The sequence below is a fragment of the Mus musculus genome, chromosome 10 (genome assembly GCF_000001635.26).
Source record: "Mus musculus strain C57BL/6J chromosome 10, GRCm38.p6 C57BL/6J".
Lineage (NCBI taxonomy): Eukaryota > Metazoa > Chordata > Mammalia > Rodentia > Muridae > Mus > Mus musculus.
Window position 1 is genome coordinate 83,278,604 of NC_000076.6, and position 21,878 is coordinate 83,300,481.

Consider the following 21,878-nt stretch of genomic DNA (forward strand, 5'->3'; position numbering starts at 1 on the left):
CTTACGATATCCTGTAGTCAAGAACTCTGTAAACTTAATATTTACCGACTTTAGCTAATCACAGAACTCACTTCTGAAATTGTACTTACTAATATCTTACAGAGCGAGTGTGACCAATGCACTGTAGAAATTCCTATTAGCTCTGAGGCCTGTAAATGTTTAATAATATTTTAGTCAGATCAGCACAGATAAGCTTAACTTTAAACACATGTACTTGTGTGTAAACTAAATTAGATAAATTAGTAGTTCTACGATTTGAGAGAAAAAAAACCTACTAGTTTGGAAATTAAGCAGATCTGCCTTTAAAGTGTGACTTAGCATCATTCACTAGATATTTAATCTTGGACTAATTACTTAAATGAGTATTAAATTATATATAATATGCTTAAAAGACTTGTAGTCACTTGATACTTATGTAGATACATAATAAATATTAGATTATGAGGAGAAGAGGGAAAGAGAAACGGCACATTCCTTATATATTTCGGAATTACTCAGTGGTTAAGAGCACTTATTGCAGAGGACCCACGGTCCCTCTCCAGAACCCACATGGTGGTTTACAGCCATCTGTAACTCCAGTTGCAGGAGATTCAGTGCCCTCCTCTGACCTCTGTGGGCATCAGGCATGCACGAGGTGCACAGACATACATGCAGGCAAAACATTCACATATATGACGAAATCTAGTCAAGTTGTTTTAAATGCAATTCAGTTCTATTTGAGAATATGAATGTCTCTACCATTGTATCTAAGGGTGGAATTTAACAGAATCCAACTAAGAGGTTTACCCGTTGGCATAACAAGAAGGACTTAGCCACATGATGTCACAGCACAGACTAACAAGGGAGTCTGTCATGATTCTCTAACTTGGTTTCTTGTAAAAGGTGAAGCAACTGAAAGAGTCAGGAGAGTCTAACGAGTAAAGGATCGTTTCCATTTAAGTTACCTGTGATGTTATTCAATGCAGCTCAATCCAGTAACACTTAAGCTAATGGGTTTGTTATAGTCATTGGAGAGGAGGAACAGGTGGAAGGAAAGGTATGCCTGCTCTGCTAGTGAAACTGAGGACGATGGTAAGGATGGTACAAAATCTTGTAAGTTTGATGAGTCTTAGTAGTAACCACTGGGGTAGTTTGGCGCCTCTTACTAGGAAGTGTGGGAGTGGTTTGGTGCTTCTTCCGGGATCACTGAGTCCAACGGAGTAGCCAAGGCTTTGGAGGCCAGTGGAATTCAGATTTGTTATGACACCCAGGGAAAACCCACAGAGAAACTCATCTTCTGACTGACAGGACACAAACAATGTTTATGGAAGACTAACATCTTAGCAACGATGTGCATTGTGCAGGCAATCACTAGGGAAGGTTACTTCATTACTCAAAAGGATGGCCCCAGTGCAGTGGAGAGACACGACACTGTATACACAAATGGAACAAGCCAGGCTTGTGAGGGGCAACGACAAGGGTTGGTAATGTTCAAGTCAGAGAGATGGAGCAGATAGAACCAGACACTTCCATGGCTTTGAGGGATAACAAGAGACAGCTGGGAATTCCTTGACATTCCAAAGGCAGACAAAAATTACAATGTCAGTAGAAATCTTAGATCAAAACTAGACTTCTGCAGAAAATGTCATTGTATAGATTTTTATGTGAATATAGAAAGTAAAATCTTTTTAAAAAAAGAAAAATAACATATGGTAAATGTATGGTATGCCAAGGTACTTTTTAAATCATGTCAACCTAGGCTATACTGAAGTCAGTCTTAATAACCACCACTTCCAAAAACAGTAGAGACGGATTAAATTGTCATGATTCTTTAATGTACATATTACAAGTATTTAATATATGGATTATAATTTCCACTTTACAGGCAAGTAAAGTCTGAGGCATAGTTCGCACGTATGAGTAGAGTAGCCTATCTTAGTGAATGGAATGAAGTCGGGCAATGATCAAGTCTGACTAACTCGGCTTCTACCAAGGTAAGCAGCAAAGGCAAGAAGCAGCAGGTAAGAAGCGGGACCTGGAGAGCTGGCCCAGTGGTTCAGAGCACGCAGCGCTCCTGCAGAGGACCTGAGTTTGGTTCCCATCGCCATGTCAGGCAGGTAATTGACACTTACATAACTCCAGCTCCAGGGAAATCCCATGCCTACGGCCGCTGCTGGCACCTGCACATACCACACACACACACACACACACACACACACACACACACACACACACACTCATATTTAAAATTATTTTTTTTAAAAAGCTAGGTGTAGTAGCACACACCTTTAATTTCAGCACTCAGGAGGCAAAGGCTGGATCTGTGAATTTGTGGCCAGCCTGGTCTATAGGACATCCAGGGGAAGAAAAAAAAAAAAAAACCAAACCACCAGATAAACCAAAATACTGTATTTTGTCACATTAGCCTTAAAAGTCAGGTGTGCCGGCCAGGCGTGGTAGTGCACACCTTTAATCCCAGCACTTGGGAGACAGAGGCAGGTGGATTTCTGAGTTCGAGGCCAGCCTGGTCTACAAAGTGAGTTCCAGGACAGCCAGGGCTACATAGAGAAACCCTGTCTCGAAAAACGAAAAAAAAAAAAAAAAAAAAAAACCAACATGTAACAAAAATCGAGAAACAGCTCTTTCCCAAAGTATTCTATGCAGTGAACCAGGGAAGATAATTTGAGTTACACCTTGAGTTTGAAGAAAGCAACAGAAGGTGTAGGAGGCCATGCCTGAGGGTCTCTAAGAGTGATGTCATCAAGAGATAGCACGTTCGAGTCTTACCGTTGATAACTGGCGTGTAAACAACAATCCCAACCAAGTTTGGGTCAGATACAGTTGTGTCCAGAATAAGGCCCCCGATGCTGAAAGGAGGAGAACCACACATTAGGGAAGAGAAATGAAAAATGATCTCAACTTGGTCCAACATTCAGACAACTCCACCTGTCAGGAAACAGTGTTTGTGCAATGTAAAAATCAGACAAAAAGAAAAAAAAAAGAAAAAGATTAGTCAAAGTAGAAAGCAATGTTAACAGTAAAAGCAGGGCCTTTGGGGGAAGAGAGGGGTCAGCAGTCAGGAACTGCTATAGAACACAAAGCCTTGAGTTCTGAGCCCAGCACCCACATAAAAATCCACCTGTGGGAAGGGGGACCTGCAATGTCTACAGTGGGAGGTGGACACAGAAGATCTCAGGGGCTCCCTAGCCAATCAGTGATCTGCAGGCTCAGTGAGAGCCTGGGTCAAAAACTAATATAGAGAAAAAGAAAAGATAAGGGACAACAGGAGAGATTCAGGTGCCTGGTGTTGACCTCTGACCTCTGCAGGTGCATTCCTGGGCACACAGGAACATATACACAGATAGCATACACTAAAAAAAAAAAAAACATAAGAAATGCTGTAACCATCAGTTATGTGTGTATTAGTTTTTGTTTAGTGTGTGGGTTTGTTTATTTATTTATCTCTTTTATCCCTCTTTGGGGAACAGGGTCTTGTTATATAGCCTAAGATGGCCCTGGACTTATAGCAATCCTCCTGCCTCAGCCTCACAAGTGCTGGGATTATAGGTATGTGTCACAATTCCCAGCTTATACATATGTACGACACTAAACTATCTAGAAGGACCTACAAGGCATCCTTAACTATTTCTGGGGCTTAAAACAACGGGACTAATGGCCCCTTCATAGTCTTTTGCACAATATCTTGTTTTGTTTTGTTTTGTTTGAGAAAGGGTCTCACTATATAGCCTTGGCTGGCCTGGAGCTTGCTAGTAGACCAGGATAGCCTCAACCTCCTAGAGATTCACCATCTTAGCCTCGAAGGTGATCAAACAATACTGTCATCTATTACTGTACAACTCAAAAACTAACTGCATTTTTCATTTTTTTTAATATTTATTTATTGTTATATGTAAGTATACTGTTGCTGTCTTCAGACACACCAGAAAAGGGCATCAGATCTCATTACAGATGGTTGTGAGCCACCATGTGGTTGCTGGGATTTGAACTCAGGACCTTCGGGAGAGCAGTCGGTGCTCTTAACCGCTGAGCCATCTCGCCAGCCCGCATTTTTCATTTTTTAACTAAGTAGGCATTAAAGGGTGATTTCTATTGTGCTAAAACTAGATAGATTATAACCGTATTACCACAGAGAGCTGAGCTTGAGAAGTCTGGCAAGCAAGACGGTTGCTTTAATAGAACACAGCAGCAAGTCATTCACTTTCAGTATGTCAGTAGAACTTGGAGGCTTGGTTACGATCCTGAAGGTTGTATTAGCTGGTTACCTTCAGTCTGTGGCTTACACACTATAAGACAGTGCCACGGGACCCTGTTGGCCAAATGTCCTAAGAAATGCCATCTACTTGCAAGCAAGATGAGCCAGATGCTGTCACAGGATAGACTTGACAGTCAAAACAGCAGAGCCAAAGCTCTGACATCATCACAGTAGTTCCTGCCCCATCCCCAGACCTTCTGTGCACTAAGGATGTGTTTCCACTGTAGCTTCTATGTTTCTAAGTAGCATGCTTAAATGCTGTCTCTTAGTGTCAGTGTTAGACCTCTCCTTGGTGACTTCCTCTCATGGCAGAAGAGGATGCTCCTCACAGCTTCCACAAGTCCCTTCTCTCTGTATCCTGTCAATCATGGCGAGCCCATCTTGATACAGCAAACCTATGAAGCAATTATCCATCATTTCCATACAGTTGGGTTTTTTTTTCTCTTAATTCTTAAGAGTTTTTTTCTGCTCTCTGTCCACTACACTGTGTGGCTGGTCTTGAGAACAGAGGCACAGCTGTCATCCTCTAGCTCTTCTTCCAAGCTGGATTCTGACCTGTGTATTACCCAAATCCAGACCCTGCCTAAGACTCTTAGCTTACCACACTTAACAGGACAAGCCTTAGTTCCCCAGACTACAGTTTTCATTAAGTGTGGACTGAACATCTTTCCATAGAAACAGATGCCTAACAGTGTCTTTCTGGGAGGCTAATATTCCATACTGCAACTGTGTTAGGCTTCATCTAACGGATGCCTCATTTCCAGTCCAAGAAATTTTTTTAGTATGTACATACCTACACAGACCACGATCGCTCTCCCCTCTGTCCCCTTTCCCTCCTTCCCTCCCTCTCCCACCCCAACACTCACCTGCTTATAACCATGGCTGTTATGACAGGCTCCCAGCCTGAGTGGAGCACTGTCCTGGTAGCTGGGTGCTTGGCAGCTATTATAATCCAGATAGGAGTCAGAGCCAAGAAAAAGGCACACACTAATGGGGAAATGTAATAATATGTCTCTAGAAGAAAGAAAGAGAAACATTTAACCCCTCTTCTTTCCAACAGCAAACCTAAACGATCAAAAGAAACACTTTACCAGATTTATTATCAAACATACTAACTGTCTTATATTTTCTACATACTTAAAATGTAGATCTATAGATAAAACTCAATGCAAGGTACAGTGGCCCACCCCCCTAACCCAGCCCTCAGAGGCTGGAGCTGGGGAACCACAAGTTTAAGGCCAGCCTGTGCTACAGAATACTCCAGGCCAGCCTGTGCTACACAGTAAGATGCTCTTTTAAAATATCAACTAATGTAACTGAAAGAAAAACACATTAATTCCACAAATATGGGATGACAATGCATCCTACACAAGAGTAAACAAAGGCCACCAGAACGGATGACAAGCAGCAGGAGAGTGGCCACAGTGCTTCTCTGTGCATGTGTCTGGGTCATTCACCCAACCTGTTTCCACCTTCTGACAGCAGGCTTGGCTGCACGGCAGTTCACAGAAAAATATCGTGATGCTGTTTCTTTTCTTTGTTTGTTTGTTTTTGAGACAGGGTTTCTCTGTGTAGCTCTGGCTGTCCTGGAACTCAGAGAGATCCACCTGCCTCCGCCTCCCAAGTGCTGGGATTAAAGATGTGCCATGTCTGCCTGGCTGTATTTACACTATTTCTAAACAGTCAGAAATGACTCTGTGTGTGTGTGTGTGTGTGTGTGTGTGTGTGTGTGTGTGTGTGTGTGTAAATTATCTTCTAACACCAGAAAAAAGACACTGCAAGAACAGAGACCAGGGGAGAAATGAACCCTCAAGTTGCCCCTGCTTCTTACTAAAGACTCAGAGAGTGAGGCTGAGGTAACACTAATTCACGCACAGAGCAGGAGAGGAATCCGGCAGATGAGCGTGGGAAGCGATTGGCCAGGTCCTGTGCACAGGGTGAGTTCACAAAGAGGGAAAGCCTAACAACCCTCCAGAGTCTGCAGATGCCAGAATCGTTTTTAAAAACCCAGCATGCAGAGGAGAGGCCCCTTTGAACTCTTGAGAGCAGTCAGCAGAGACCTGAGAAAGGTCTGTCCAACACTGAGACAGTGTGGGAGGGATATACTGGCCTTGGGACAAGGCCCAGTCTAGACTTCCCCAGCATAACCTTGAACCAGGTCTCACAAAGCTCAAGCTAAGCCACAACAGCCCACAGGAATTAAGTGCAGTGCTAGGTATGGAAACAGAACTGGACATGACACAGCTCTGGGCCCACAGTGCCCGGCAGCCAACCAGACATGACAAAGCTCTGTGCCCATGGTGCCAGGCAGCCAACTGGACATGACACAGCTCTGTGCCCACGGTGCCCGAGCAGCCAACCAAAACTGAAGCTTGGAATATCTGATGACAAGAAAGTCTCGGAGATATTTTACTTTGGCTCCCTTTTCTCACAATTTTTTTAAGTTCCTAAAGTAATTTTTACAGTCTATCAAGTGGTGCACACACAATCCCAAGATCAAGTTTGGCCTAGGCTACAAAAGGACAACACAGAAGAAAATGTAAGATAGGAGACTAGAGAGAAGGCTCAGAGTAAAGAACACTGGGCAAGCCTGACACCAGGATCTGATCCCTTGAACCAACCTGGTGAGAGAAAATGGACTCCTGAAAGCTATCCGCTGACTTCTACATGAGCACTGCTGCACGAGCAAGCACACACACACTCACACTCCTGCCCACAGACACATAGACAGCTACACATGCACACTCCTGCCCACAGATACACAGATACAGACAGACAGACAGACACACACACACACATACACACACACACACACACACACACACACACACACACACACACACACACAGCCTTACCTGCTGAGCCACCTCACAGGCTTGGCAGCAGGGCCTTACCTGCTAAGTCATCTCACTAGTCCCCTCTATTGCTTTTTTTAAAGATGAAAAACCATGAATTTATTGTAAACCCATTGGAAACATTCCTAACTCACAAAACACCTACAGCTGCCAACAATCTCCATGGCACCAAGGAGAAGCTAAAAGCCTCCAAAGCACTAAGCACAAAAGAAAGGAACTCTCCTGCCAGGGTAGAGCGCCTCGGCATGGTCAGGTCCAGACGGAAGCTCAACTGCAGGCTTTAACCACTTTATCCTCATCCTAAATATCAGGAGGGATTAGGAAGCTGAGAAAGGCACTCCCCCATCACTCACTGCTGCCCTGTTCTGAAGGAGGAAAACATTAAAAATAATGAGTACCCATGTGGATCCACAAACGTTAAACCAAGTTACCACATGACCCAAATGCTGTATCCACATAAAAGAGAGCTGAATCCCAAATGCTGTCTCCCAAGAGAGCTGAAAACAGGCATTGTCACATAAAAGCTCGTGAACGCTCACTGCAGCGTTATCCGGCAGAAGCGCAAAAGTGGAAATGACCGAGGCTTTTACCGTTTACCGAGTGGCTAGTGAAGAAAGGGCAGTATGTCCATCCAAGAGACTGTTACCCCGACATGTTAGCATTCTATACTGGGATGTTCTACAGCAATGAAGATTGGATCCTGGCTCCTCTGAAAATACAGGCAAAGCCTGAAAACACCATGCTAAATGGAAGAAGCCAGGCACCAAAGGTTGAACATTATGATCTCATTTGCATGAAACGTCCAAACGAAGCAAATCCAACAGACAGAGATTAGCAGCTGCCGGGAGCCAGGGAAGAGCAGCGTGTGGCAGAACCATAAACCAGGCTCTCCAGAGGTGGGGAGACTTCCTGGAACTGGAACAGGGTGAAGACAGATCTTATGAAACCTCCACTGAGCTGTTCACACAGGAGGGAAGACTGCATGCTGGCTTTTAGGGGCTTTAATCGAAAAGGAAAACAAGAGGAAAGGAGAAACACAGGACCCAGTGTCAGTGCTGGGTGAGGCTGAGGGTGCGGACGTGGGCTTATACGGCTCTTTTGTTTGTAGCTTTTCTGAAAGTACACAGGTATCACCAAGCATTAAAAAAATGGGAAACTCATCTTGAAACCAAAACTTACAAATGACTTACTATAACCATGTTCTGTTTCAATCTGGAGTTTAATTGATGTCATAAAATTAAAGATTTACTTTTAGAAAACCACTAATGACATAATTAGCAAAACAAAATGATCAATTAAAAGCTAAACCCAACATCTGTATCATATTAAAGTATAAGGTAATGTCCCTTTTCTAAATGAAATATATTTAGTCAATCCTGTTAGAATAATATTTTGTATTAAAACATCAATACATCATATTGTGGTAAGCTGTATATTGACCCACAGAGATCCCTTAAAACTGTGAATGTTATCAGATATATTTTGTCTCAACAAGGCTGCGTGGATGATTTGAGTGTGTGTGAACACTGGCAACCTTGTAAGAGAGAGCCAGGGCAAGATGCAGCAACAGAGGAAAGAGCAGTGTGTGTACAGAAGCAAGCTCTGCAAACAGTGAGTGCCAGGCGGAAAGAGCAGGGGACATGCTCTCCCCGAGCTTCTGGAGGCATCCGGCACTGCCAACACCTTGGTATCTGTCCTCCCTGACCCCTTTTGGATGCTTAACCTCTAAAACTAAGAAAAGACATTGTCTCAAGCCACCAAGTTTTTGCCAACGTGGCACATTGGTTCCACAACTGAAAACAGGATCACATGAAGCATTGGGGTTTTTATACCTGCCAGAGCTCACATGTGCAGTTCTTATCCTGTGCTGAAATAAACTTTGGGAAAGTAGAGACTCACCAAGCTGAAGTTGTGCAAATTACTGATTCTGCTGAACTGCCAAGCACAACCACCCTTGTGTGGTCCCAGTGTAACCGTGGCAGCATTTCCAGCTACTCCTACCTCTCTTCCTGAACGGCACTCGCCATCATCTAAAGTCTTCTAACTATATGGTGGCAAATTTTATATACCACTATTTCTGTGTGACCAACACAGTAGCACACACCATACACTCTTCTCCAAAAGCCCGTTAATAACCATCACACTTCCTTGAGAGCTGACGTTATGAAGATCACTCACAGGTGGCACACCGCTTTAAATAAATCACTGGAACAGAGCACAATGGCAGTCAGGGTAAGTGCAGGCTCTTCATGTCAACATTAGACATTAGTCAACATCCAGTCAGGCAGTGAGACTCTAGCACACACAACAGCTAGGGGGCACCTCACTGTTCTCAAGAGACTGAAATACCTGGAGCCGACAGCTGTCACAGAGCTTAGCTTCCCGAAGTAACCTGAAGGATAAAAACTAATCTGATTTTGCTTCTGAAATCTTGCCTAAAAAGAAAAAAGCTGTAGTTTTTTTTCAAGACAATAAGTGTTTGCTCTCTTTCGATAAGAAGACTTTGTTTCTGTCTCATTTAGCCTCCTTTTAAATTAACTTCTGACGTAACCAGGAATATCTAAAAGATAAAGGCTCTGGGGCTGTAGAGATGGCTCAGAGGTTAAGAGCACTGACTGCTCTTCCAGAGGTCCTGAGTTCAATTCCCAGCAACCACATGGTGGCTCACAACCATCTGTAATAGGATCCAATGTATTCTTCTAGTGTGTCTGAAGACAGCTGCAGTGTACTCATATAAATTAAAAAAAAAATCTTTTTTAAAAAAAGATAAAGGATCAGTTACTGTCAACTGTAGCCTTGAAAAGTCTGTTCAAAGCTCAACAATAAAACCTGCTGCTGAAAGTCCTTACCTAAAATCAAGGAGACATTCCCCAACCCTTTGTTTACGTCTGAACCTAGCATATATACCATATAGTGTATATACCATATAGTGTATATACCACATGGATGTCCAAGGAGGATAAAAGTTACAACAGCTATAGCAATGCTGGCAGGTGACACTGCAGAAATGTCCCCACGGATCAGCAGAACACTGCTGAAGAGCCTGCTGTCTCAGCTCACCCAGGGACAAGAGCACCAACTGCTCTGCTCACCTGTGTCTTTTGGTAAACAGAAACAATAAAGTCCACACGCCCACATGGTAGCAGCCTGTGTGTTCTCATCTGTAATAATCTATAATAAGCCAGGACATAGAGCCATACCACCACCCTGGCTTAACCCACTACTAAAGAAAGATGTGTGCCCCGTGAGAAACCGAAAATTAAATCTCTGGTTTTTGTTTTGTGCTGTTTTGAAGATAGGGTCTCCCTGTGTATTTCCCGGCTGGTCTAGAATTCACTCTGTAGACCAGGCTGGCCTTGAACTCACAGAGATCCACCTGCCTCTGCTTCCCTAGTGCTGGAGTTAAAGACTTGCGCCACCATGCCCAGAATGATAATGAGACCTCATTCCGATGATCTGGTACTTGCTTTAGGGTAGATAGACCTTACTCCACCCCAGAACTCAAAATGTTATCACGGCCTTATCCTCTGGAATAAAACTTTTCCCTGAGTCGTTCAGCCCCAAGAGCATCCTGAAGACAAAGATGTTTACACCAGGGAACTGCGAAAAGATGTAAACGTTCTCTTCAGATGAGAGAACCACAACCTCCCTTACAAAGGCACGTCCCATTTAGGCATCTGTTGCCAGCCAGAGCCCGTTCCATGCTTTGATGTGCATTGCTGTCTTTCCCTTGCAGTTGGTTTAACGCACACTCAGTCACTACAACTGATTGTTTCCACTGGACACATCCCACCACTGGATCCCCTCTGGGAATGGCTCTCTCATATTCTACCAGGCTATTTGATATCATTTTTGGTACATTCTTTTTTTTACAGCCCAAGAGGTCTTACTCTTAAGGCCAGAAGGTGTGGCAATGCAATATTATCAAATAACTTACATTCTAAGAGATTGGATTTTTTTGCTGGGCCTTATGGCCAGGGTTGTTAATATACTCTGAAGTCCACCTGAGACTTAAGAGTGCTGCTCTACTGTGTGCTCAGCCTGTTCAACCTGCCTTTTCTTTAAAATGATGCAACAATCAACCTTCCTTGCCTTGGATTTCCCATGTAATCACCCAAGCTAATGCATAACTGTAATATTAAATTATGTATTCTTCTATGCCCAACTAAAAACTAATGCACATGAGTTATGAAAACAAGCAGTCTTATAAAATAAATATCCACCATAAGCGTTGAATTGTACCCTCGTGTGAATCAGGTGAAGTCAGTCACTTCATCCCTTGTAACGTCTATTAAAGATTTCTACAACGTACCCTTCATCCCTTTCCCATTGAACAACTTTCTGTTCAACAAGAGAGAGAATACAGTCCTTTTCTGATGGCTAGCTTTATGTCAACTTGACACAGCTGGAGCCATCTAAAAGGAGGGAACCTCAATTGAGAAAAATGCCTCTGTAAGATGGAGTGTAGGCAAGTCTCTAAGGCCTTTTCTTAAGGATTGATGGGGGAGGGCCCAGCCCAATGTGGGTGGAGCCATCCCTGGGCTGGTGGTCCTGAGTTCTATAAGAAAACAGGCTGAGCAAGCCAAGGGAAGCGAGACAGTAAAAAGCATCCCTCCATGGCCTCCAAGTCAGCTCCTTTCTTCCAGGTTCCTACACTGACTTCCTTCGATGATGAACAGTGATCTGAAAGATTAAGCCAAATACACGCTTTCCTCCTTAATTTGCTTTTTGGTCATGGTGTTTTGTCGAAGCAATAGAACCCCTAAGACAAGGCACACACAGGGACAGACATACTCAGAACAGACATTCCTAAGACAGTTTCAGCAGGAACATCCCCAGACTCATACAAGGACAAAAGAGACAGGGAGAGTGAAGCAGAGAATTTAATCCAGCCCTTACTCTTAGTAAAATGACACCAAGGGATGGCGTGTGTGTGTGTGTGTGTGTGTGTGTGTGTGTGTGTGTGTGTGTGTGATTTTTTTTTCTTTTTTCTTTTGTTTTTTTGAGACAGGGTTTCTCTGTATAGGTCTGTCCTGGAACTCTGGCTCTGTAGACCAGGCTGGCCTCAAACTCAAGAGATCTGCCTGCCTCTGCTTCCTGAGTGCTGGGATTAAAGGCGTGCGCCACTGGTGCCCAACTGATTTTTCCTTAATGAGACACCAATGCATTGCTGGTAACTTGGAATTTATGATTTGTGTGTTCAAACCAATCACAAGAAGTTAACTGAGTCATCCTACTGAAATACACCAGCCCTGCCCCTGATAGGCTGGCACAGTAGGAGAAAGAACCTTTGCCACCATTAAAGAGGAGAACATGGGCTGGGTGATGGTTCACCAAGTAAGCTTGCCAAAGCATGACCTGAGTTCATCCCGAGAATCTGCGTGACAGAAGAACCGAAGCCCACAGTCGTCCAATGACCTCCAGACACATACCATGGAACACAACACCCACTTTCCCTACACCACCAACAAACAGATGGAGGAAAGGGCAGAGTTCTGTAAACTCACCTGAAGCTGGGGCAACTGTCCTCAGTCCTATTTAACTTGATGTCAAGATTGTCTTGAGTTTTAATGATTTACATCAGAGTTCCCAGATGTGTGATAATTTTTTTAATCATATTTTGGTGCTAATTTTAGGGTCAGACAACCAATTCCATGGCTGCATGATTACTGTTTCTGCGATGTGAGATCCTGAGTCTACATCCTCGCTTCCCATCTAGGTGAGGTTCCTCTCAGCCCCATGCTGGGACCATCCCAGGCTTCCCTTAGACCACGGACATCACAACGTTCAGTCCCTGACTCTCCATCCTTCTTTGATGTGCAGAGGTTACAAAAACAGAGTTCGGCCTCAGAAAACCCTTAAGACTAAGGAACTAAGGTCCCAGAAGGAGAAACTGAGGCACAATAGAAAAGCAGAGACAAATCAAGAGGGCGTGGAAGGGAAAGGAACCTCTCCCCCCTGAGTCTGGCTAAGAGTTTTCCAGCTCAGAGTCAGGAATTCCAGCACAATAAATACTTTGCCGTGAAGACTGGCTGCACAGAGACAGAGACGATATTCCCTTTTACAGGGATGTTTCAAACATGGATGATGAAATGGCAGAGAGTCAAGCTAAGGCCAGAGTGAATGTTACGACCTGTAGGTGGAACCCCACGCCTTTCCCAGATGTAGACTCGAGAGCCTCACACACACCATCATCAATGTCCTTCAGTTAGAACTTAGCCATCCACTCCCACGCACCTCAGGAATGCACCTCCCCTGATTGTCCCATTTACTAAAAGAACACGGACGGAGTTCCTCAGAAACCCTTTAAACTGTAGAAGTCAAAGTCCTACATGGGGCCACTGCAAAAGACACTTGAGCATGACTCTCTGGAGCAGCCCGCACCCGCGTCTTAGGTGCATACTGTCCTTCTGCTCCCTGCTCTCCCCTGATGCCAAAGCATAGGTCTACGTGAAAACGTTCCCTTGATAAGCTCCAACTCTGCTTTGGAAAGAAATCCGGAAACAAGAAAGTGGAAACAGCAGCAACAGCTGTGTTGTTACTTCAGTTGCTGGCTCGGTGATAGATTCTGATAGCTTCCAAGATTATTGTACATGTAACTAGTGCCCTGTGAATGGGTACAAGCCTTTGCACTTCCCCAGTAAAGAGCGCCTTATTCATATGAACCAGAGCTCACACTACAACAGCTCCTCTTCTCTATCCACCCGAACTAGACCTGGAATCCAGTTCCTGCCATTTCTACTTTTCTGGAGTGATGTTGCTCTCCAGTGCTCTTTACTGAGGCAAGATGCCTGACACAGTTCCTCTAATCCTGAGTACACCTCCTGCAAAGGGTGCTTTGTTACAGCCAATCATATCACTGGACAGCCACCATGCCAAAATCCTTAGAGGGCCACTCAAATAAATTCTGATCATATGAACGAAATCATTTTCCAAAGGAATAATGTACTGTGTAAAACAGTATTTATTCAACATCTAATATGTATACGGCACCAAGGGGACTACAAAGAAATTAAAGTTAAAAAATTTAAAAGCCCACAGTATCTAGAAGTTTGTGTTTTCAAACACAAAGATATAGCCACAGGCAGTACTCTAGTTATTGCCCAGCCCACTGACTTCCTGCAGTGAACTAAATCAGTTTTAAAAAAGAGGGAGAGGAAAGTGAGTATTTAGACAAAATAATCCCTATAATCACTGACCAAACACACAGAAAGTCATGAATGGAGCCTCAACAACGTGCCATGACTAAGTGGGTAAGCTCGGACGGACATCTAAATGGGTGGGCGGGTGGGTTTTTTGACAGACTCTCATTATGAAGCAAGGATGCCCTACAGCTTGCCATGTACTGGATTCAAACTCACGATCCTCCTGCCTCAGCTCTCTCCAAGTTACAGACACACAACACCACCTCTAGCTCAGGTAAGCCTTTACTGGCATAAAGGAATAAAACTGAGTTTTGTGTACTGGTTCACGTTCTGAAACCTTTACCCATCTATTAGTTCTAAAACTAACTGGTGAAATCTTCAGGGTTTTGTTGTTGTTGGTTTTTTTCTTCTTCTTTTAACAGACACAGGAGCATGTCACCTACAGACAGCAGTAACTAGCTCTTGCTCTTCAGTTTGGATGCCTTTCATCCCTTTTTCCATCTACTTGTGTGTACTACCAGTTTGATGCCGAGCGGGCGTGGAAGGAATGGATGCTCTTTCCCAGCACCATCACATAGGCGATGCTTCATGGTTTTAACTCTGCTTGCTCTTATTTTACTGAGAGTGCATCAGCTCTGCCCATCAGTGCCACTGGTCCATAGCTTCCTCAGGGTGTCTGGCTTTGATAGCAGGCTGAGAGGCCGACCTCGTAAGACAGGCCTGGGCCAGTTCTCTCGGAACGCTTCACGGAAGCTTTTGTTGTCTGGGGTATTAATTGTTTAATGTGCATTTGTGTGTACTTAACCTGAGTTGTTGAGGCAGGGTCTCACTCTGGAGCCCAGACTGGCTCCACACTTGTGGTAATCCTCTTTTCTCTTTAATTACTATTCCAGTATATTTGCTGCGTGTCTAGTCAGGTCTCTGTGGGTACATGCTTACAGAGATGCACCCATCCCCGGAGTCTGAGTTTTCGGCACATAATCCCTGTGGTCCTCTCCATTCTACAGCACCCATTACGATGCCGGTGCTTGCTTTTCTGGTCTGACGTCAAGTCTTTTCTCTTCTTAGTCTAGCTGCGGTTTTGTCGATTTTCTTCAAGAAAAACCAAGCCCTCATTTTGCTGATTTGTTCTGCAGCTATCCTACTTGGTTCCTTACTTTACTCCTCCTCTTAACCTTGGGCTCAGTTTGCTCTTTGTCAGTTCCCTGCTGTGTGGCAGTCAGCTGCCTGCCATTTTCGTTAATACAGGTGTTTATAACTATCTTCCTCCCTGGGCCTGCCCGTGCTCCATCCAGGGCGTTATGGAGCCTGTCTCCAGGCTCATCTGTCTTACGATGTTTCCACGTTGAGATCTCTGACCCACTGACTGGGATAACTGACCTACATACAGTTGTCTCCCTTCCACTTTCCAGTCTCACACCATCACGGTGACCCAAGGCAGGACATGATGTCTGCTTCCTAAATGTGTTAGCTTTTGTCTCCTAGCTAGACATGGGGTGTACTCTAGAAAGTGCTCTACTCCCACAAGAAAAAAACACCTCATGCAGCTGTTGACTGGAACACTCTGTAGACTATCAGGCTCCTGTGGACCAGCGTGCAGGTCAAGTCCAGCGTTTCTTCACTGGGCCTCCATCCGGATGACTTGGGTGCTGGAGCCCCCACTGTTCTTGTATTGTTCCTCCCCTTCCCTTCCAGCCAGTTATTAACTTTTACATATTTTGCAGCACTGACACTGGGTACATACATTTACAACTGTTGCAGCCTCTTTGTGAATTGATCCGGGAAACTTTTCCTGTGTCCCGTTTTCGAGCAGCATAGTTGGTAGCCTCTGAGCCGTAGAGTATGGAGTCTCTAAAGCCAGAACTTACAGCTACCAAAAAGACCCTCCTTTCCTCCCTAAGCATTGCTCAGTGCTTCCAGAGTAGTTCAGAAATTAAATTTTGCTTTCGAGGACCTGACTTCTCAACAAGATGAATGGGATCTTAAAAATTAAATGTGTCTACGTCTAATCTCTGTATTCAGAATGAAAATACTGAGCTTCTGAGGCCCCCTAGTGCTCAGGATGCAGCTGCTTTGGCAACCCAAACGCAAACGACGTTTCAGAACACCTGTAAACTGTTAAATTAATTGTGGAATTAACCGGTAGCCCATTTAAAAAGGAAATCCCTCGGGGGCATCAATTACACAGATGAAATGAAAAGGATCCGGAACACTGCAAATTGAATGAAGGTAAGCCAACTTTCAGGAGGCAAATAAAGGCTTGGAATATCTTAAACGACATTTAGCAGCATTGGTGTCTAAGATTATGGAACACTGCACTTGCTCTCACTCCTCACTCACACCAAGCATCGCTGCATCACCGTCCAAGGTGTTGGGTTCAAGCCTCAACTCCTCAAAGCAAACAAAGTAATGTCAGATGTACTGGTTCCCAGCCATGATGCCAGTGCACAGAAAGCTGATGAAGGATGAGTCTGAGAGGCAGCCTCAGATACACAGTGAGGCCCTACCAAGACCCCATCTTACTGTGGCACCACAGAACACTCAAAATAGTGAAAGCTTTAAACAATGATGCGTTATTGTTTGGTTTTGGACTCCAGGACAAGGGACTGAGGTGCATATTTTACACATCAAAGCGGACCTAGCCTTCAGGTTCTCCCAGCATCCCTCATCCCTACCTGATACACCCAGTCCCCAACCCTGAACTTTCCAGTCCAGGGGCTGGATTGCCCTTCTCCCAGAGGCTCTTCCCAATATAATCCATGTATGTTGGTTTCACCGTTCCCCTCCTCCTCCTCCTCTTCTTCCTCTCCCTCCTTCTTCTCCTCCTTTTCCTCTCCTCCTCTTCCTCCTTACTCACCTCCTGCTTCTCCTCTCTCTGCCCTTTCTCTCTGTCCCCCAATCCATGGTGACTTGCTCCTTGGGGCCAGTGAATTCACCTGAGAGCAGCTTCCCAATAAACCTGAATTTAATCTAATCTAATCTATCTTGAACTGGCTCTTTTCACTGGCAGAGAAATAACCTATCAATTATGGTGATGTCATTCATTTATTTAATCTGCATGGGTGCTTTAACTGCAAGTATGTGTGTATACCACCTGTGTGCCTGATACACAAGGAGGCCAGAAGAGGCCACCAGTTCATCATCAGATTCAACTGGAGTTACAGTTATTTGTGAGCCGCTGTGTGGGTGCTGAGATTACAGACTTGTAGTATCATGCCCAGTTAATCTGTGGCAGGCAAGTATATCCTCTTAATGGTGTTGGGAGAAACCCTTCATCCTCTTGTGTATTGCTTTTCTCTTAGGGCTCCTCAAAGCAGGAGAAACTTCTCTACCTTCAACATTAGTCAAAGGGCACTGAGCACCCTGTTTAGGCTCTTACAGCTTCCTTCTGATGTCAGGGTCTCACATTCTGGTCTCAGAATCACAATGCTCCTGCCTCAAATACCCAAGTGCTAGGATTACAAGTGTGTGCCACCATGCCTGCCTAGACAAGCTCCCTTCTCCAGTGGAAAAATAACCATTGGTAAATTATGGTAAATTAAAACACACAATCGTACACACACATACACCACACACAATCTCTCTCTCTCTCTCTCTCTCTCTCTCTCTCTCTCTCACCCTACACAAATCTCTCTCTCTCTCACACACACACACACCCTACACACAATCTCTCTCTCTCTCTCACACACACACACACACCCTACACACAATCTCTCTCTCTCTCACACACACCCTACACACAATCTCTCTCTCTCTCTCTCTCTCTCTCTCTCTCTCACACACACACACACACACACACACACACACACACACACCACAGAATAACAAAACAGCAGAGGGTAACCCCTAACTGGCTATCCAACTAGAAGAAAGCACAGAGATTATGGAGTATGACAGGCTTGAATAATGCTGGGTAGCATATATAACTCCCATGATCCTCTGTTTTCTCAATGAAGTTACCAAGGATACCTAGGTGTAGCAACCAAATACTTGGGAGGTGGAGTTTGAAGGCAAGCCTTGTCTGAGGCTGCATGACAGAGGCTGCCTCAAGAAAGAAAAGCAGGGGATGGGGCAGAAAGGAAAAAAATTACAGAAAATAAACATTACCTCAGAGTTCTGAACTCAGTAAGAGAAAAAACATACATGAGAACCACAGCACATAATAAACATACAGGCTACAGTGTTTGAAATCAATTTTACCCCTAGTTCTAACAGTTGAAGGTCACTATGGATTCATGACACTTTACATTTCTCTTAAAGACTCTGAATAATGCCATGTTCAGTTTCAGGGAACTTACCAAGACAGGAGTACAAACCCTGACTTATCCAAGCTAATATGGCGAGAGTTATCAGATCACCAAAACTAGCAGCAATGGGTGTGGCCACGTTGTCAGGGTTTATGCCAGTCTTCTTGGAGCCAACGATAACACCAACCATTATTATTCCTAGGAGAAAGAACACTTGTTACTTTTGAAGCTGACTTGGAAAAAATCCATTCCCCAAATGCTGAAATACACAGCATGGATAAACAGCACATTGGTTTCAGTTAGAATGTTCGAACAAACTGACTGAGGAAACAAAACATTTTACTGTAACCACTAAGGCAAAATGCCCTTCCACAAACTATAAAAGATCACAGGACATACTGATTCAATGTTGCATTGACTGTAAAATTAAAACTTGAATTTCTGATTTAATGAGGTATATGCTTTAAATGTAATACATACATACATATATACATATATATGTGAGTGTGTATATATATATATATATATATATATATATATATATATATCAAACCAAAGATTTTAATTTTAACCCTTGAAGTGTGAAAATGTTAAAAAGAGAATAGTCCTATTTCTGTGCATAGTAAAAAAAAATGCCATATATGGTAACTAAAATTGCTTCTTCTTATTTTCCAAAACAAAGTATAAGGAAGCAAGACATAATTACAATTTGAACTCTAGGGTTCAGAACAGAGGATACAAGACACTCTTGGGAGATAATTTGGTCAGTGAGTTAGAGCACTTGTTCTTACAGGGGACCTATAAGATTCTCTGCATCCACCTGACACTCTGTTGCACAGGCATATGTACAAGCAAAATATGGACTCATATACAGTAAATACAATAAAAACCAAAAGGGAGAATGAAAAGAAGGGGGAGTGGTAGGGATGGAGAAATGGCCCAGTGGTTAAGAGCACTGACTATTCTTCCACAGGTCCTGAGTTCAAATCCTGTCAACCACATGGTGCCTCACAACCATCTGCAATGGGATCTGATGCCCTCTTCTGATGTGTCTGAGGACAGCAACAGTGTCATATACATAAATCTTTTTTTTTTAAGGGAAAATGGCAAGAATATGTTTGTTTGTTTGTTTGTTTGTTTGTTTGTTTAAAAAGTAATAGTCTTTGGGGCTGGAGAGACGGTTCAGTCATTAAGTGCACTGACTGCTCTTGCAGAAGACCTGAGTCTGGTTTCCAGTACCCATGTGCTGACTTACAACAATATGTAACTCAAGTTTCTGGGGCTACACCTTCTTTTGGTCTTCAAGGGCACCTGGCCTGGACATATTGCGCACACACACACACACACACACACACACACACACATGTAGGCAAAGCATTCATACTCATAAAGTAAGAATAATTAAATCTTTTTTTAAAACTAAATAAAGAAGAAGGGGTGCTGGTATATGTCTTTAATGCAAGAATTTGGGAGGGAAAGGCAGAAGCCAGTGATTATCTGACTTCAAGGCCAGCCAGTTCCAGGCTAGCTGAGGACATTTGACAAGACCTTATAAACAAAAACAAATAAACAAAAAGTTTAAAAGATACTGTTTTTCTTTTTTGAGACAGGATCTCACTCACTATGTAGCTTTTACATGTCCTGGGACTTGCTATGTCGACCAGGCTGACCTTGAACTCACAAAGAACTGCATGCCTCTCCCTCTTGGTGCTGGGATTGAAGGCGTCAAGTACCATACCCAGCTTACAAAGTACTCTCTGGCTCAAGTTCCTGTCTCTCAGCAGTGACAGATGAAATGTGACTGAGTGCTTACACTGTCAGATCCTTATTTTCTTGAATCATACAAATGAAAAAAAAAAAAAAAGAAGTGTAACACTTATGTCCATAACCAAGAGTATAAGAAAAGAAGCAAAAGGAAAGAACATCATACAAAGAAATGGGAAGTGTGTAGCTCGCACGGTACCGTATATCAGTCTGAAGCAGAAGCATTGTGGGAAGGGATTAACAGCATCTCACACCTTCAGAGTACCCTTGGCTGTAAACATTTTATTCTGGCATGCTAGCTTTATGGGTAATAAGCCCAACGTCTAGGGAATAGGGCTTAAAATCTTGCCAGAGGCCACACAGTTTACGATTCTGCTCCACTACCCAGCACCCTAGCTCATAAAGCCAAACCTGCAAGCAGCAGAATTTGTGTCTTGTACCAATTGATGCTCACATCTTATATACCAGGAGGTTTTCATCATCAGAGCTCCTCTTTCCATAGTGCATTTGAAAAGGGAAGGAAAATGTTTGCATAGCCGTCCAAGATCCTACAGAAACCTTTCTCCAGATCAGCACCTTTAGAGCCCTACATGCAGATGCTTCTGGGCTATACCATGTTCATCCTGGAAACCGCACACACAGCCCAGTGGACAGCTGGGAGTCGGAGAACCGAGCTGTAATTTGACTGTACTGCTGATAAGGGGGTGAAGCTTCCTCACCTAGGAAGAGAAGTTTACAGTACCCACTTTACACATATTAAAATGGCTAAGATATCAAGCAGCCATATAAAGTGAATAAAGCCAGATAAAGTGAGGAACATAAAAATTCACTTAAAAAATTGAGCTTTGAAAACTGTAGATATTTCACACTTGATATATTGAAAAATTTTAAGTAGCACTTTCTAAATGAAACAAAGTCAGAAAGAGGTACTATTGTTATTATTATTATTTTAATGCAGCAAGATCTATCCAGGCATGGGTCATGCCTTTGATCACAAACAACTGGGAGGCAGAGGTAGGGGCATCTTTGTGAGTTTGAGGCCATCCTGGTCTACATAGAGAGTTCCAGGACAACCAGGGCTACATAGAGAGATTCCTGTCTCAAAAACCAAACCAAACCAAACCAAAACAAAACAAACCCACAACTAACAAAAAAATGTAGTAAAAACTAAGCTTCAGTGATTATATTCTGTAACGTACATGGAGCCTAATATAGTGCTCATATCAATAAATACAAAGAAGATAATCCTATAAATTCTAATGCAGTTAATGTTTATTTGGGGGATGTGGTATTTGAGACAGGGTTTCTCTGTGAAGCCCTGGCTGTCCTGGAACTCGATTTGTAGATCAGGCTGCCCTCAAACTCAGAGATCCACCCCTTTCTGACTGCCAAGCGCTAGGATCAAAGGCATGTGCCACCACCACCCAGCTCAGTTAATTCTTTTAAGTTCTGTTTTTTAAATATATAACCCAAAATATGCTACCTTAAGCATAAGTACAAGGTTATGTTTATAGTGCCACAGAAATGTAAACTTTGGGTTTTTAGTTTATTTTTTGTTTTTTATGTGTATACTTGTGTGGCTGAGTGGCCGAGTACACACGTGAGTGCAGATGCC

General features: G+C 43.5%; 1 protein-coding gene across 3 annotated transcripts in view; it reads right to left on the reverse strand.

Annotated features, from left to right (window-relative positions):
- The window catches only part of Slc41a2 (solute carrier family 41, member 2), a 107,190-nt gene that overhangs the window by 47,756 nt on the left and 37,556 nt on the right, over nt 1-21,878 (reverse strand). For all 3 annotated transcript variants that reach the window (XM_006513811.4, XM_011243498.2, NM_177388.3), the window contains exons 6-8: nt 18,551-18,697; nt 5,119-5,266; nt 2,767-2,846 (exon numbers count right to left, since the gene is read on the reverse strand). In XM_006513811.4, coding sequence (XP_006513874.1) covers nt 2,767-2,846; nt 5,119-5,266; nt 18,551-18,697 — 375 coding nt within the window. The remainder of the gene's footprint in view (nt 1-2,766; nt 2,847-5,118; nt 5,267-18,550; nt 18,698-21,878) is intronic.